Below are 13,354 nucleotides of genomic sequence, written 5' to 3' on the forward strand. Positions count from 1 at the left end.
ACCAGTTGAGCTTCATCGCTTGGAAGAGAGCTTTCTCATTTCCTCTGTACTGTTGTATGGTTTCGCATTGAAGTTATGCATCGCTAGAACTAGAACGGCGATACGATTGTTGAAATACTAAACTCCAACATAAACCACCAGCACTGAAGCAAGTGAGATTTGAGTAATGGTCGTTGGTGTTGATACCCACGTATCTGACCACACGACCATTTATATAGATTTTTGCTCCGAAAGTTAGAAGGCTATATAGGTCATGATAAGATGAAACTTGCCGAAACACATTGCAAGAAAAGGATAGCAATACAATGATGAGTTGTAATACGCCATCTATTGATCAAACCAATGAAGCTGTGGAGCTTTAATTTTTTTTCTATGGATATTCAATTTTCCAGTCGTTTAGGCTTAATCTGTGGCGCTTGGGATGGTATTTGCTATGTGCTAGAGTGAGAAAGCATGCTTGGTTAATTTATGGTAGATTGCTGATTTGAACAGTTTTGTATTTCAATGAAAAAGATGGAGTAAAACCCCAATATGACTTGAACAATTTCGAAATGGGCTTAGGAAGGAATTCGGAGACGTCTTGAATGGTCAGGTGCCGACCAGAATCGGTCCCGAATCGGTCAGAGAAGGCCAGAATCGGAGTCATCCGGAGTCGGACTCGTCCACAGCGCTGTAGCGCTAGAATCGTCTGAGGTCAGAGTTATTCCAGTAGCAGTAGGCTAGAGTCGGAGCCGGTTGAAGACGGTTGCAGTCGAATCCGCAGACGGCTTGTGTTTAATGAACCGTTTCCGAGAGCTCTGGGACTAGCCGCTTTGAGCTTCAGAGATTGTGATGGGAAAAATGAAGATTTCGTCTAGCTCTGAAGTTTTCTGGAATTAATTCCGGATAGTAGGTCCGGATCCAGGGTGGTGGCAACGCTTTTCCGCATGCTATTTTATCGGATGGCCTGTCTAATTTTTGTATGGGATTTGACAGATAACGTCGGACGACGAAATCGCACGTCCGACGTTATCTGTCAAATCCCATATAAATCTCGTCCGATAAAATCGCATCCGATGAGCGTTGCCACCGCTCTCAGTTTGCGGAATCGATTCCGGAATCGGCTTCGGAGTTGACTCCGGAATTGGCTCCAGAATGGGAATCAGTTCCGGAATTGGCTCTGAAATCAAAATTGGCGCCGTCATCGGAATTGGCTCCAAAATTAAAATTAGCTTAGAAACGGAGTCGATTTCGGCATCCCCATGGGAATAGGCGTTTCAATTATGCTATCAATAAAGTATTTCTAAAAGTATTTCTTTTAGAAATTGTTGACACTTTTCTTCAACAAACCAGCAGCAGTACAAATTGTATGTAAGTTACCATAAATTTGCGTCCGTGTCATCGTACAGGTATTTCTTTTTTAAATTCAACCGACAACATTTGTTGCAAAATTATTTCTATTCAAACGACGAACGATTGTCCAACACGATTATGTTCTTTGGGTATTTTTGTTGTTGTTTGATAGACAATTCGAACGACACCCGCGTTAGATACACCTTTACCACGAAATGTCAACGGCTGTCATCGGTTGACTTTTGCTGCTTCTTGTTTTTTGCTTCTTGCTCGCACTCGTCTTCACGGCCGTCCGAGAAAAGCACAAACTCGTTTTTCTCTTCTACCTCTCTTAGCAACTACGATCAAACAATCGTTTTGTGGCCAGAAAATCGGGACACAGCAGGACGGAAAACGGTTTTAGTTTTACCCTCCCACCCCTACCCCTCTGCGAGAGAACCTGAGTACTTCCTTCGACGAAGTAAAGTAGTTCGGACGGCCATGGACGGAGCGAGCTGCTAGGCTGACGAGAACGACCTCGGGAAGGGTGCTGGGTTCAGCCGCGCTCATCACAGTGTGGCGGAGTAGCCAGTTGTTTTCGTAATGTAAATCCCAACGCCCGTCGTCGTGTTTCGTCTCCCGTGTCACATCCGTCCTCGCACGCACGGTGCTGGCTGTTGCTGGCGTACACAGATGAATTGCTTCCTGCGTGTGACGTGAGGGTCCGTTTTTTTTGTTTGCTGGCATTCGCTCGAAAGGAAAAAAAAGTGCGTCGAGGAAGCGTGTGTTCGAACGACTATCGATCCTATCGACTGTTTGGATTGGGAGGTGGAAAGGGAAAAACCTCGGCGTGCATTTAGGGCCACGCAGTATGCCTTTCGGTGACAGAGGCAGTTGTGAATCAGCTTACTCTACCACCCCCCGCGAAGGCAGCAGCAGCAGCAGCAGCACCATTGGATGGAGTTCCGTGTGATGTGCTCCGGGACTAACGACGGCCAACATGAGGAACGTTCTATCGAGTGTTTACCTTTCCACGAGCATACTGCACGCCTGCACCGCTATACCGATCCCGTACGTCCATACAGGTGAGCGAGTGCGATGCAGAATGTTGCATTAAATGTCAATCGTCTGTCTGTCTGTCTGACTGTCGAGGCGCGATCGTGTGTGCTGCGTTTGTTGATTAGCAACTGCAGCAGCGGCAGCAGCAGCAGCACGAGCAGCGGCAGCTGTCTGTTGCAGCAGGCCGATGCAAGTGTGGCCTTGCACCATTACATAAAACCGTGCCGTAAACGTAAACGATGAACCCATTCAAGAGCGTGCAAATTTGCTCCCTTTCCCGTACAGGACAGCATGATGCCGTGATCTTCGGGATGCTGGCCTGCCTGGGGCTCGGCTCCTTCATAATGGGGTTTTGCATTTTCTGCAAAAAGAAGAGTGGCAAATTTAAGGTACGTAACAGCGCGAGATTCGGTGTCAAATTCAAAGGGGGACGACAAAAAACGGGCTAACTCCCGTGTGCATTACAGAAATTCAAAGACGGGGACATCATACAGGAAGTTATATCGACGGAGTATCCCATCCTGAAGGCGCTGAATGTGCTGGAATCTTCGGTACCGTGTGCCGTCATCCCGTCGAGCCCAAACAACGTACGTAAGCCAGTTTCCTTTGTGTGTCTGTGTGTGCGTGCGCACAACAGACAATGGCAAACAGAAAAATCAACCAGTCGGTAACGGTTTGTCTAACCTCTTTTAGCTTTCCACCGATAATCTGCTGGACAAGATTGAAACCTATCAGCTCGATGTGGACGACCACCACCACCACCGGCACGATTCGTACTGTACGCGCCGTAGCGACCCACTGACCTGCACGTACGACGAGTTCGACCCGAACGACGAGTCGGACGAGCGGACGGAGCGGACGGCCACGACGGCGACGGTGGAACCGGTGGCCGGCGACGAGCCGCTCCTGTTCTCCGACGTGTTCGACGAGTCGCTCGAGCGGAGCGAAAAGTGCAACCTGACGGCGGTGTCCGCCGCACTGCCCACGTCGTCCGGCGAGGAGGACGAGGATGGGTTGCCTCCACCGCCACCGCCGCCCCGATCGGACGCGGAGGAGGACGAGGACGAGCGGCGCCCGCTGGTGAGCGACGATAGTATTGACGAGGCGGCCGCTACCACCGCCACGACCATTACGGTCACGGCGACGGCCGCCCAGTCGGCCGATGCGATCAGCATCGAGGAGGCGCTGCGTGCGCTCGACATTGCGATCGAGGGCGAGGAGGATGAGGAGGACGAGGAGGACGAGGGGCAGGCGACACCGTTGAACGGGAGCGATGACGATGGGTCGATGTCGCGCTCGATCTACTCCGAGCCACCGCACGAGGAGGCCGCACCGATGGTGGAAGAGGAAGCGGAGGTTGAGCCAGAGCCAGAGCCGGAACCAGAGATGGAGCCAGCGGGGGATCCAGCGATGGAGCCCGTTCTTAAGCGGGAAGATGTCGAGCAGCAGGCAGCAGAACTGGTGGACGATGTGCTTTACAAATGCCAGTACATGCTGCAGATGATGGACGCCAACGGGAGTAACCTTTCGCCGCTCGAGGCGGACGAGTTTTCGCCCACTAACTCGCGGGGGAACATATTCGACGGGTGGGGCAACCTGGAGCTGGACGAGAATGTGTCCTTCGCGCCGCTGGACGACGACAACGACGACGACGCGTGGTGGAAGGGACCGCTGGAACCGTTCGACGGTAGCGAGGACGACCATGGGTGGAATCGTGCTGGGAACGATCCATTCCAGGACGATCATACGTTCGATCTGCTGCGCCAACAGCTGAGCCAGCTACTGCCACCCCAGGGCAATGTAGGTCGAAACGAGGGGGTGGGGGGGGGGGGGGTCATTTCAACTCGTTGAGCTTTAACTATTCTTTACCTTTCAATAGGATTGTGCCGGTGGAGCTCTTCGCACCGAGAACGATCACGATCAGTAAGTGTTTGCTTGTGACCGTATTTGTGTATTAGTGTTGGGTAAATCTGATTCAGATTCATGAATCTAATCTTTGGAATGATTCAATGAATCTGAATCTCGTTTGAAAAGATTCATGAATCTCAAAAGATTCATGAATCTTGAAAGATCTCGATAGATTAACGAATCACTAGAGATTCATGAATCTCAAGGGATTCATAAGTATCTAAAAAATCATAAAGTTTGAGCTTTTTATAACTCTTCTTCTTGGCGTAACAACCTACGTGGCCATGCCATGAATCATGAATCCCTGGAGATATATGAATTTTAATGGATTTAGGAATCTTATAGATTTAATGAATCTTAAGAGATTCTAGATTCTTTAAAGATTCATGAATTTGAAGATTCGTGAATCTTTAGAGATTCATGAACCTTTGAAGATTCGTAAATCTTTAGAGATCCATGAATATTAGAAGATTCGACACGAAATTCGAATCACTCATCACTGAAGATCCATATGAATGAATCTCAACGAAAGATTCATGAAACCCAACACTAAATGTGTATTGTCGTGTGTACTTACCCTACATTTTTTTTTGTTTTTGTTATTGCTTGCAGAGCGCCCGGTGGAAGCCCGAAAGCGCAGGGCAACGGGGGGACCGATTACGACCGGCCGGAGCGTGAGACGGAGGAGAACGAAATCATCATCAACTACAACCGGTCGCTGTCGCCCATTTTGGAGGAGAACGAAGACGAATGCAGCTTGCCCCCGTCGGTCAGCGTCGCGCACTGTTCCAACATAGTGGAGAGTACGATAGTAAGGTAGCTTTCTTTGTCGTCTCTGTGGCTATGAAAATAGGGAAGTGACCATGTATGCTAAATCTTGCCTCTTTTGCCACTCCTCAGCACTGAGGGACCGGTGGTGTGCGAAGCGACCGAATCGGTGCCCGCCCTCGCCCGGCGAAGCTCTCTAACGGCGTCCAATGACACGCTGTTCAACCTGGAGGACGTGCTGGAGGACCGCTGCCTGACGCCGCCCCAGGACGATACATTCCCCGCGAGCAGCCGCAGCAGCAGCAACACCGCATCCCCACGGACTATGCTGGTCGAGGCCACCAATGGCGATGCGAGTGGGCTAGAGAAATTGTACACCTTCTCATCGCGCCTCATGCCAGCACCAGCACCACCACCACTATCCTCTCACGGTGGTGGCGCTACCCGGCCGGACGATCATCTACTACTGCATCACCACCACCACCTCCACCATAATCATAATCATCACCTACATCAGCGGCATCACGTACTGCTGTCCTCGATCTGTTTGGACGATTTAAGCGTCGATGATCTCGGCATGGAGTCGCCTCCACCGCCACCGCCACCACCACCACCCTCACAGCCGTCGACCGTTGGCGGGGTAGGCAACAGTGCGGGCGGGCTACTCATGGCCGAAACGAAGCAAGATCTTCCCTCCTCGGCCTAACAAGGGGAGTAGCAGGAGCGCTACCGTTTCTTTTTCTTTTTCGATATTTTTAGTTTTCTTTTAGTAGATCTGAGCTTCTGGTGATGGTGGCAGTAGACCAAACCGGTGTAGTGTAGACACTGTGACCCAACAAAGGGTCACACATACACACAAAGCACATACACACACACACACGTTCATCCCTTCTCGTCTACTCCTACAGACTGCTGTTTGAGCAGCAAACAAATCTTAGTACTGATTTGTACATAAATGTGACTGTGAGCGAGTGTGCAACTGTTAGTAGGTTTCTTCCGTTTGGATGTATTGTTAATCATTATGAAAGAGGGCGATGCGCGTACATCACACATCCAGCTGGGGAGGGGAAAACACTTGGAACTGGAAGTATTTTACCGCCCCAAAGTAAGACACTCGTGGCTCGTTTGATTACTCGGTGGAGAGGAATGCTCGTACTAAAGGTACGGGCTTTTTGTGAATATGCGGTTGTTTAGTTAATTATTGTGTATCCCGTGAAAAAGAAAAAAATGGACACGGTCGGATTGGACCCCGAGTAACCGATATTGATGTGTTGGTGTGATTCCGTGTGTGATTGTATTGTGTGGTACTAATACTCCCCGCACACAACAGCAACACCAGCAACGACACAACAAACTATCAGAGAAACTCAGTTGAACGTTTAGTTACTTATTGAATAGTGTCAATTCTAAACCCCCCGCCCCATGTTGTACTACAGTAAGCATTCGACTTCACCCTCTTTACCCCCTCATCCCCTTGCAAAGCACCCATTTACCCTGCTGCGTGTAATGCACACTAATCTTTCACCGCTTTTCCCTTCCCCTTCCCATTCGTTATTTATGCACACAAGCCCTCCACAAACGAGCGGGCGCGGGTGGTTTAACTTAATCGTGAAGTTTCCGTATCAGTTTTTTTAAATATTTTTTTTGTGCGATCCCGCATCTTCTTATCCGTTCTTGCATTCTTGCGCATCTTACGTTGTAGCGAATAGAAAATTGTGGAAACTGATGGATGCTGAATTCACCCCTTCCCCATTTCCTTTACACGTAGAGGGACGGAAGGAAAAGAAATGCCCCACTCCACACCCTGTAAGAAAACTAGAAGAAATGTGACAAAATAGATTGCCTAAGATTTGTAAACTATTACAAAAAAGAGTAATCGAATAATCGATTTTTTTTTCGAAGTGGAACAGAATTTGAGAAATCGAACCGAACTTGATCGATAATCGAAAACCTTTGGGCGGCTTAAATGGTAAGATTTATTGTTACTAATTCTATGATTTAGCATTACTTTTACCTACTCTATCTGGATTTTTTTTTTGTTGGAAATTACACTTAAATCTCGATTACAGAGAAGGTCGAAAAGGTCAGAAAAAGAATCGTTTTTGACGCTCACACGGTACTATAGTTTTAGGTATATTTTCTCTCGTACGTTTCATCATAAGGAAAGTATGTAAGCCAATTTAAATGATTTTTATTCCATAATCATAACTATACCTTCACTTGCTATAACCACCTACCCGGGTAAGCCATACATTTCATAGATGAGAATTTACTTTTTTGTTTTTGTTAGAATAAGTATCTTTTACCCAATTTTATGTTTTTTATTCAGAAAAAAGTTGTTTTACTGTGTTGTAGCTTTTGGTTAGGAAGGTAGAATTAGTGGTTGTAAGTGGAGCAAATAGATTTTGTTTAAAAAAAAAGTATAATAAATTAATAGCTTTAAATGAATGTTTTACACCACTGTTGGAAAACATGTATTTCTAGGTATTTTTACCAATAAGACAATAACCAATAAGATAATTTAATAAGTTTTAAAATATAATTTGCAATTAATGAGCAATAATATCCGGGATAGATGGTTAATGTAATGAAGGTTAAATGTAAATTTACAAATTTATAATTTTACAATAGTTTTCTCCTTTTATATCTTCATATATTATATAGCTTCTACCTTATCAAGTTTTGTCGCTTACCCGATTCGCTGCTCTTACTTATGTTTTTTGTCTGTATTTAGTCCTAAAAATGTGAAATATTTCCCGCACAGCGAGTTTAGTACATTCACCAAAGCAAACTACATTTACATTTACTGCACCCACTGTAAGCACGCGCGCTGTCGGAAAAAAGTGTACGACACACGCGCGCACGCGAACCCCTACCAACCGTGTGTGTGTGGCTGTGTGCCGGTGTGTTATTCTGCTCTGTTGTTTTTCCTCCTCATTCGCCTTCCACTAGTAGGCCATGGAGGGTGGAAGAAGTGCAATGGAAGCGTACTGCCGCGCGATAACAAAACAAACCTGCCCCCACCCCACCGACGGACGGCTTGTTCGGTCGGTCGAGAACTGTCACAATCAGCTGACTGCTCCGCGGAGGGGAAAAAACAGGACGAACGCGCGCGTTCTCGCCGGCGCTGCCGTCATCGGTTCGTAAACACACGCGCGCGTCCGCAAAATGGAGGGGAGAGAAGACGGCGTCGGCAGCAGCGAAGGGGAAAGGCCGGCGGCGCAAGGGCAAAAAGGGAGAGGATATCGATTTTTCACAACCAGCCTTCATTTTGGAAGACCGAACGCAAAATCCTGCTCTGCTGTCGTCGTCGAGGGCGTTACGGGTAGCGGGACGCCTTTTTTGTGGTGAAAATTGTTTCCCCGTTTTGCTTTTCCCATCGGTAGTGTTAGGTGACTAGATAAGTTGGGCTAGTTATCTTCAAAGGTGTCCACGGAGGAGCAGCGAGGATGGAGCTGTACGATTCGGCACGGTATGGGTCGGTGTTTAACAGCATTTTCCTGTCGACCGAAACGTCCGAATCGGGCGAGCATGGGACCGCGGGCTCGAAAAAGGACCCGAAGGCGAAGCAACTGCAGCTGCTGCTCGAGCCCAACCTGGACCGGTACGAGATTGCCTCGAATGCGTCCCGCTTTGCCGTCTACCATGCGGTGCGGTCGATTGTGCTGGAACGGGAAACCACCACCAGAGCGACGGTCTCGTCCATGCGAATAATCGATACGGCGCTGGACGAACCAAAGTCGGTCGGTCGGGGCGATTCCGGTGCGACGCAGCGCGTGCCCCAGATAGTGCTAGCCGGGCTGGACAGCCTGTACGGCATCATAGCGGAAACGCGCCAGAGCCAGCCCCGGATCGCGACCAAGGCGCTCCGCTCGCTGTACGACATACTGCAGGGTAAGTGCGAAACAACTTCAATGAATTTTTCGGGGGTGGGACGCGATATGGCTTCGTCGTTCATTTTCGTCGCTTCTTTTCAGGTCAAGATCCGGAGGGTATGCGGCACGAGCCGGATGCCGTGTTTGGTCCACTGTTCGATTTGCTGCTGGAGCTGTCCACCATCAGCAGTGGGCCGTCGGCGGCAAACGGTGCCTGGTCGTCGCTCGCCTGCTCGACGCTGCTATCGCTCGCCATCGCGAAGGGTGACACAGGGCGCATCGTCCGTGCGGTGGCCGCCATACTGATGAACTCGGTCTACGGCAGCAGCACCAGTGGCAACACCAGCACCACCAGCGGCGGTACGGTACAGATGCCGCAAAGTGTCGCAAAGCTGCAGCGCACGATATTCTCCATGGCAACGGGTCGCGCCACCATTGCGGACTACTTTCGGTGCGGTGTGCCGCGTGGCAGCCTGATTGGCGAGTTTCGGCTGCCGCTCGAATCGTCCACCGTGCACTCGGTCGCGTCGGACGGGAAGTTTCTGTACCTGGTGACCGTGAAGGGGCTGCTAAAAATCGGGTCCGGCTTTAATGGCACGCAGGAGGGACTGATCTACGGTGCGGTGACGATATCGAACGCCAAGAACGAGCTACCCGGCTGGATCGGCTACTCGGGGGTATGTAATGCGGACGGAATGCGTTGGATTGCGCTGCATTAATCTAATTAACGTACATCGCTTTATTCGCAGGGGAAGTTGTACTACGGCCGCATCAGCAAAATGATGGCGTCCAGCAGTGGGTGGACGTTTCAGCTGTACGACCCAACGACACTGACCGCCCTGGGCACGGTACAGACAGCACCAATACCCGCCTTTCAGCGTCGTTACGGGCAGCTCTTCTCGGACGGTGATGCAATCTGTTGGCTCGGTGCGGTGTCCGACTCGATCCGCGACTCGACCGAGCTAGACGACCAGGAGGAGGACATACTCGTGGTGAAGCAACTGTATCCGCCGGTGGCAACCGGCCCCAACAACAGCTCTACGTCCGCCGGTGGCCAACCGACTGGCGGAGAAAGCCGTCCCGAGCTACGGCTAAAGCTGGCCAAAAACCGGTACCACACGTACGGCTGGGCAGCGTTTGAGGAGGAGCTGGTGGAGAATGGTAGCATGGCGGCGCCGCCGCCCCCACCAGCCAGCATCGCCCCGATGCCCGTGCTGGAAAGCAATCCGACAGGGGCGGCTATACAGTCGATTAGCTGCGGGAAGGAGTTTGGCCTGGTGCTGGTGGACGACGGCAAGGTGCTTTACTGGGGCCGGGGCACCGCGCTGGGGCTGAAAACGTCGCCCAATGTGGCCGGTGGTGCGGTCGGCTGTGTGATGAGTGCACCGAAAGCGACCGTTTCGATGAAGCTGAGCGAGCTGACGGCACTGCCGAAGGGGGTGAGCTGCTTTCGGCAGGTTGCCGTTGGCCATGAGGCAAACCATGGGCTGCTGTTGACAGGGGACGGTACGGTTTACTTTACCGGGACGGCCAAGCGCGGCGAAGACGGTGAGCTGGCCAAGACGAACCGAAGGCAGCCGAAAGCGATCAAGCCGAAGCGATTGAACAAGCTGGACGGACAGACGATCACGTTCGTGGCGTGTAATAATGGTATGGAGAGATGGGTTGTTTACTGTTTTGTGGTGCGATAGCTCATTCTGCTTTCTTTTTCTACGTTTTAGGTACATCGGCGTTTGTGACGAAGGATGGCAAGCTGATCATGTACGGCAAGGACACCAATTACTGTGAACCGAATGGTGTGGTAGGTGGGTTAACAGATGTAGTTATAAGGAAGGTGGCCCTCGGTAAAGCACACTGCGTGGCAGTCGATGCACTGGGTCAACTGTACACCTTCGGACTCAACAATAAGGGCCAGTGTGGACGCAAGTTTCAACGAGAACGCAATGGTGAGTGTGGATTTAAATCTGTTATCATGTCCGTGCTGAGTTCTAATGACTTTTTCACTTCCCAATTTTTCTTCCCAGTGGATGAATTAGTGACCACCAACAACCAGGCAAATGCAGGAACGCTAACGAACGGCACTGGAGCCCAAACGCACCCAAACGCTTTAAACACAACCAACTCTACCTGTAACGCGTGCCACTCGGCACCATCCGCAGCGGCAGCCCATGCCACCGATCCACCGGTCGCTTCGTCCGCTGCCAAATGTGGCTGCGGCTGTGGCTGCTGCTGCCATTGTGGGAATTCGGGTGGAACGGCTGGCGTCGCCGGCACTGCCAACCCGATCGCTGCCACCAGCAACGATGCCGACACACCGCGCATCGTACCGGTGCCTCCGCAGCGGGTCGAGCTGCCACAGCACACGGGCAACGGTGATGGACGGCAGCGGCCCCCAGTCGTTACGCAGATCGCCTGCGGTCAGCACCATTCGCTGGTGCTTACGTCCGCCGGGGAGGTGTACAGCTTTGGCAGCAACCAGTACGGCCAGCTCGGCACGGGTGATCTGCAGGCACCGGCCGGCGGTCGACCCCACTTGGTGCGCTTTCCGAACGGAGCCGGGACGATTGTGTCGGTTGCGGCCGGGAGCAACCATTCGGTGGTGCTGACGAGCCGTGGGGCCGTGTACACGTTCGGAAACTACCACAAGGGACAGCTGGGTCGGGAAGCGCCGGGCGGAGGGGGCAGGACGGACGGTGCCGGGGAGGGCAACTTCTTCTGGCACTGTGCGCCCGTGGCGATCGAATCGTTCGGGCCGGGCACGGGCCGTCGTGCCTCGTTCATTGCGGCCAGCGGCGATCAGACGTACATCAAGGTGGAGGAATCGCTTATAAACGGTGCAGCACTGGCAAAGTATAGCGTGACGGCGGATCGGTCAACGATTTGTGAGTCTCTACGCCATGCTTACGTTAAGCTGGATACTAAATTATGTTTTTTCCCTCCACAGTGCTTATTCCCAACAATCAGTCACACCTGGGTGGCTCAATTACGATCGATCGGCGCACCGGGCACTGCCGGGCGCACAGGATGAACCAGTTCGATGCACGTGTGGAGCTGAACGCCGGTGCGCAGGCCGGGCTGAAGGAAACGTATCGAAGAAATCGGTGGCACTTTTCGTTCACACTCGATCCGCTGTTCAACGTCCTGTGGGGTTACGACGCGATCCGGAAGCGTATGCTCATTTTCAATCCTATCGCGTCGGAGTTGTTTCGACGCAAGTCGAAACAGCAGCGCAAGCCAAGCACGCAGCGAGCACATGAGCAGCCGTCCTCCTGCCAGGTGGATGGTGGGGAGAAGGGCGACCCGGCACGGTACGGGACGCACGAATCACTGTCCGTGCTGAGTCCGGAGATAGCGCTTCCGCAGCGGTGGAACGGTTGTGAGGTGCCACGATTTCAGCTTGCGCTCAATTTGCTCGCCTGCCTCGATGTGCTGACGGAGGCTACGGAGCGGCTCGGTGCGACTGGACAGTGGCCACCGTTCGAACCGACGATGGATGCCGGTGGTTCGTCATCGTCGCCGCTCGACGGGAATGTTAATGTGAACGCATCGGATTGGTTTACAGGATCACGCAGTGGTGGTGGTAAGTAGAGAAGATTATTCATTTAAATGAGCTATTTGTTAAGTAGAGCAGAATCTGACTCATGTTTTGATGATTCACGATGCTTAATCTCCAGTCTTTTCAAGGTTCTTTGCAAAATTTTGCAAATCCCCAATGATTCATGAACAATAGTTCATAAGGATTTATAATTAATAATTTCCCTAAAAACTCCTGAAGCTTGAGTGAAGTCCTGTGACATTTATTGCATATTTTGAAGTTTATAATTGTCAAACTAGGTCTGCTTATACTACCACTAATAGGCTTGGTGTTCACTGACTTTCTGGCTACCTTATAAACCTTATACCTTATATCGTTGGCTTAAGATTCAATAAACTTGTGCAACTCGGATTAGGTGCAAACTAGAGATAGTTAACCCTGATTTATATCCAGACATCTTAATGAATCTGAATTTCAAGATTTGAGATTCGCCAATCTTACAGGATATATGGATCCATGGATCTTTTAAAGATTCGTGAATCTCTGATGATTCATAGATCTCTAAAGATTCCTGAAATTCTGAAGATTCAAGAATATCTAAAGATTTGGAAATTTGAAAAGTTTTAAAATCTAATGAATTACGAGTCTTTATCTAAAGATTTTTATCGTGATTACTTCCTCGTTTCATGGTGTTTGCCTGCATTGAGTGTAATTCCGGCCTCTTTTCCGTGGCTAATGCTTTTCGAATGAGCAGGCGATCGTAGATCACATCTACTCACATAACGGATAATGCAAACCCTGGCGTTTTAGATATTCATGAATATCTTGAGTTTTACAATGTTACATATGCATAACTTTTAAGATCCGAAAGTCATTAAAAATTCGCTAGTCGAATAAT

General features: G+C 50.3%; 2 protein-coding genes across 2 annotated transcripts in view; both read left to right on the plus strand.

Moving 5' to 3' along the window:
* The first annotated feature begins 1,586 nt into the window (after positions 1 to 1,586).
* Positions 1,587 to 6,307, plus strand: LOC120957154 (uncharacterized). The gene is made up of 7 exons (XM_040379203.2): positions 1,587 to 2,396; positions 2,656 to 2,759; positions 2,838 to 2,957; positions 3,064 to 4,170; positions 4,250 to 4,293; positions 4,891 to 5,094; positions 5,179 to 6,307. Exons 1-7 carry the CDS (start codon positions 2,312 to 2,314, stop codon positions 5,750 to 5,752), a joined length of 2,238 nt encoding a protein of 745 aa, XP_040235137.2. The 5' UTR covers positions 1,587 to 2,311; the 3' UTR covers positions 5,753 to 6,307.
* A 1,847-nt stretch (positions 6,308 to 8,154) lies between these two features.
* Positions 8,155 to 13,354, plus strand: part of LOC120955749 (E3 ubiquitin-protein ligase highwire) — a 28,970-nt gene continuing 23,770 nt past the window's right edge. Inside the window, exons 1-6 of the mRNA XM_040376871.2 lie at positions 8,155 to 8,940; positions 9,024 to 9,598; positions 9,671 to 10,571; positions 10,643 to 10,867; positions 10,946 to 11,803; positions 11,866 to 12,501. Of these exons, the coding sequence (XP_040232805.2) occupies positions 8,496 to 8,940; positions 9,024 to 9,598; positions 9,671 to 10,571; positions 10,643 to 10,867; positions 10,946 to 11,803; positions 11,866 to 12,501 (3,640 nt within the window). The 5' untranslated portion in view covers positions 8,155 to 8,495. The remainder of the gene's footprint in view (positions 8,941 to 9,023; positions 9,599 to 9,670; positions 10,572 to 10,642; positions 10,868 to 10,945; positions 11,804 to 11,865; positions 12,502 to 13,354) is intronic.

This window comes from Anopheles coluzzii, chromosome 3 (assembly GCF_943734685.1).
Source record: "Anopheles coluzzii chromosome 3, AcolN3, whole genome shotgun sequence".
NCBI lineage: Eukaryota > Metazoa > Arthropoda > Insecta > Diptera > Culicidae > Anopheles > Anopheles coluzzii.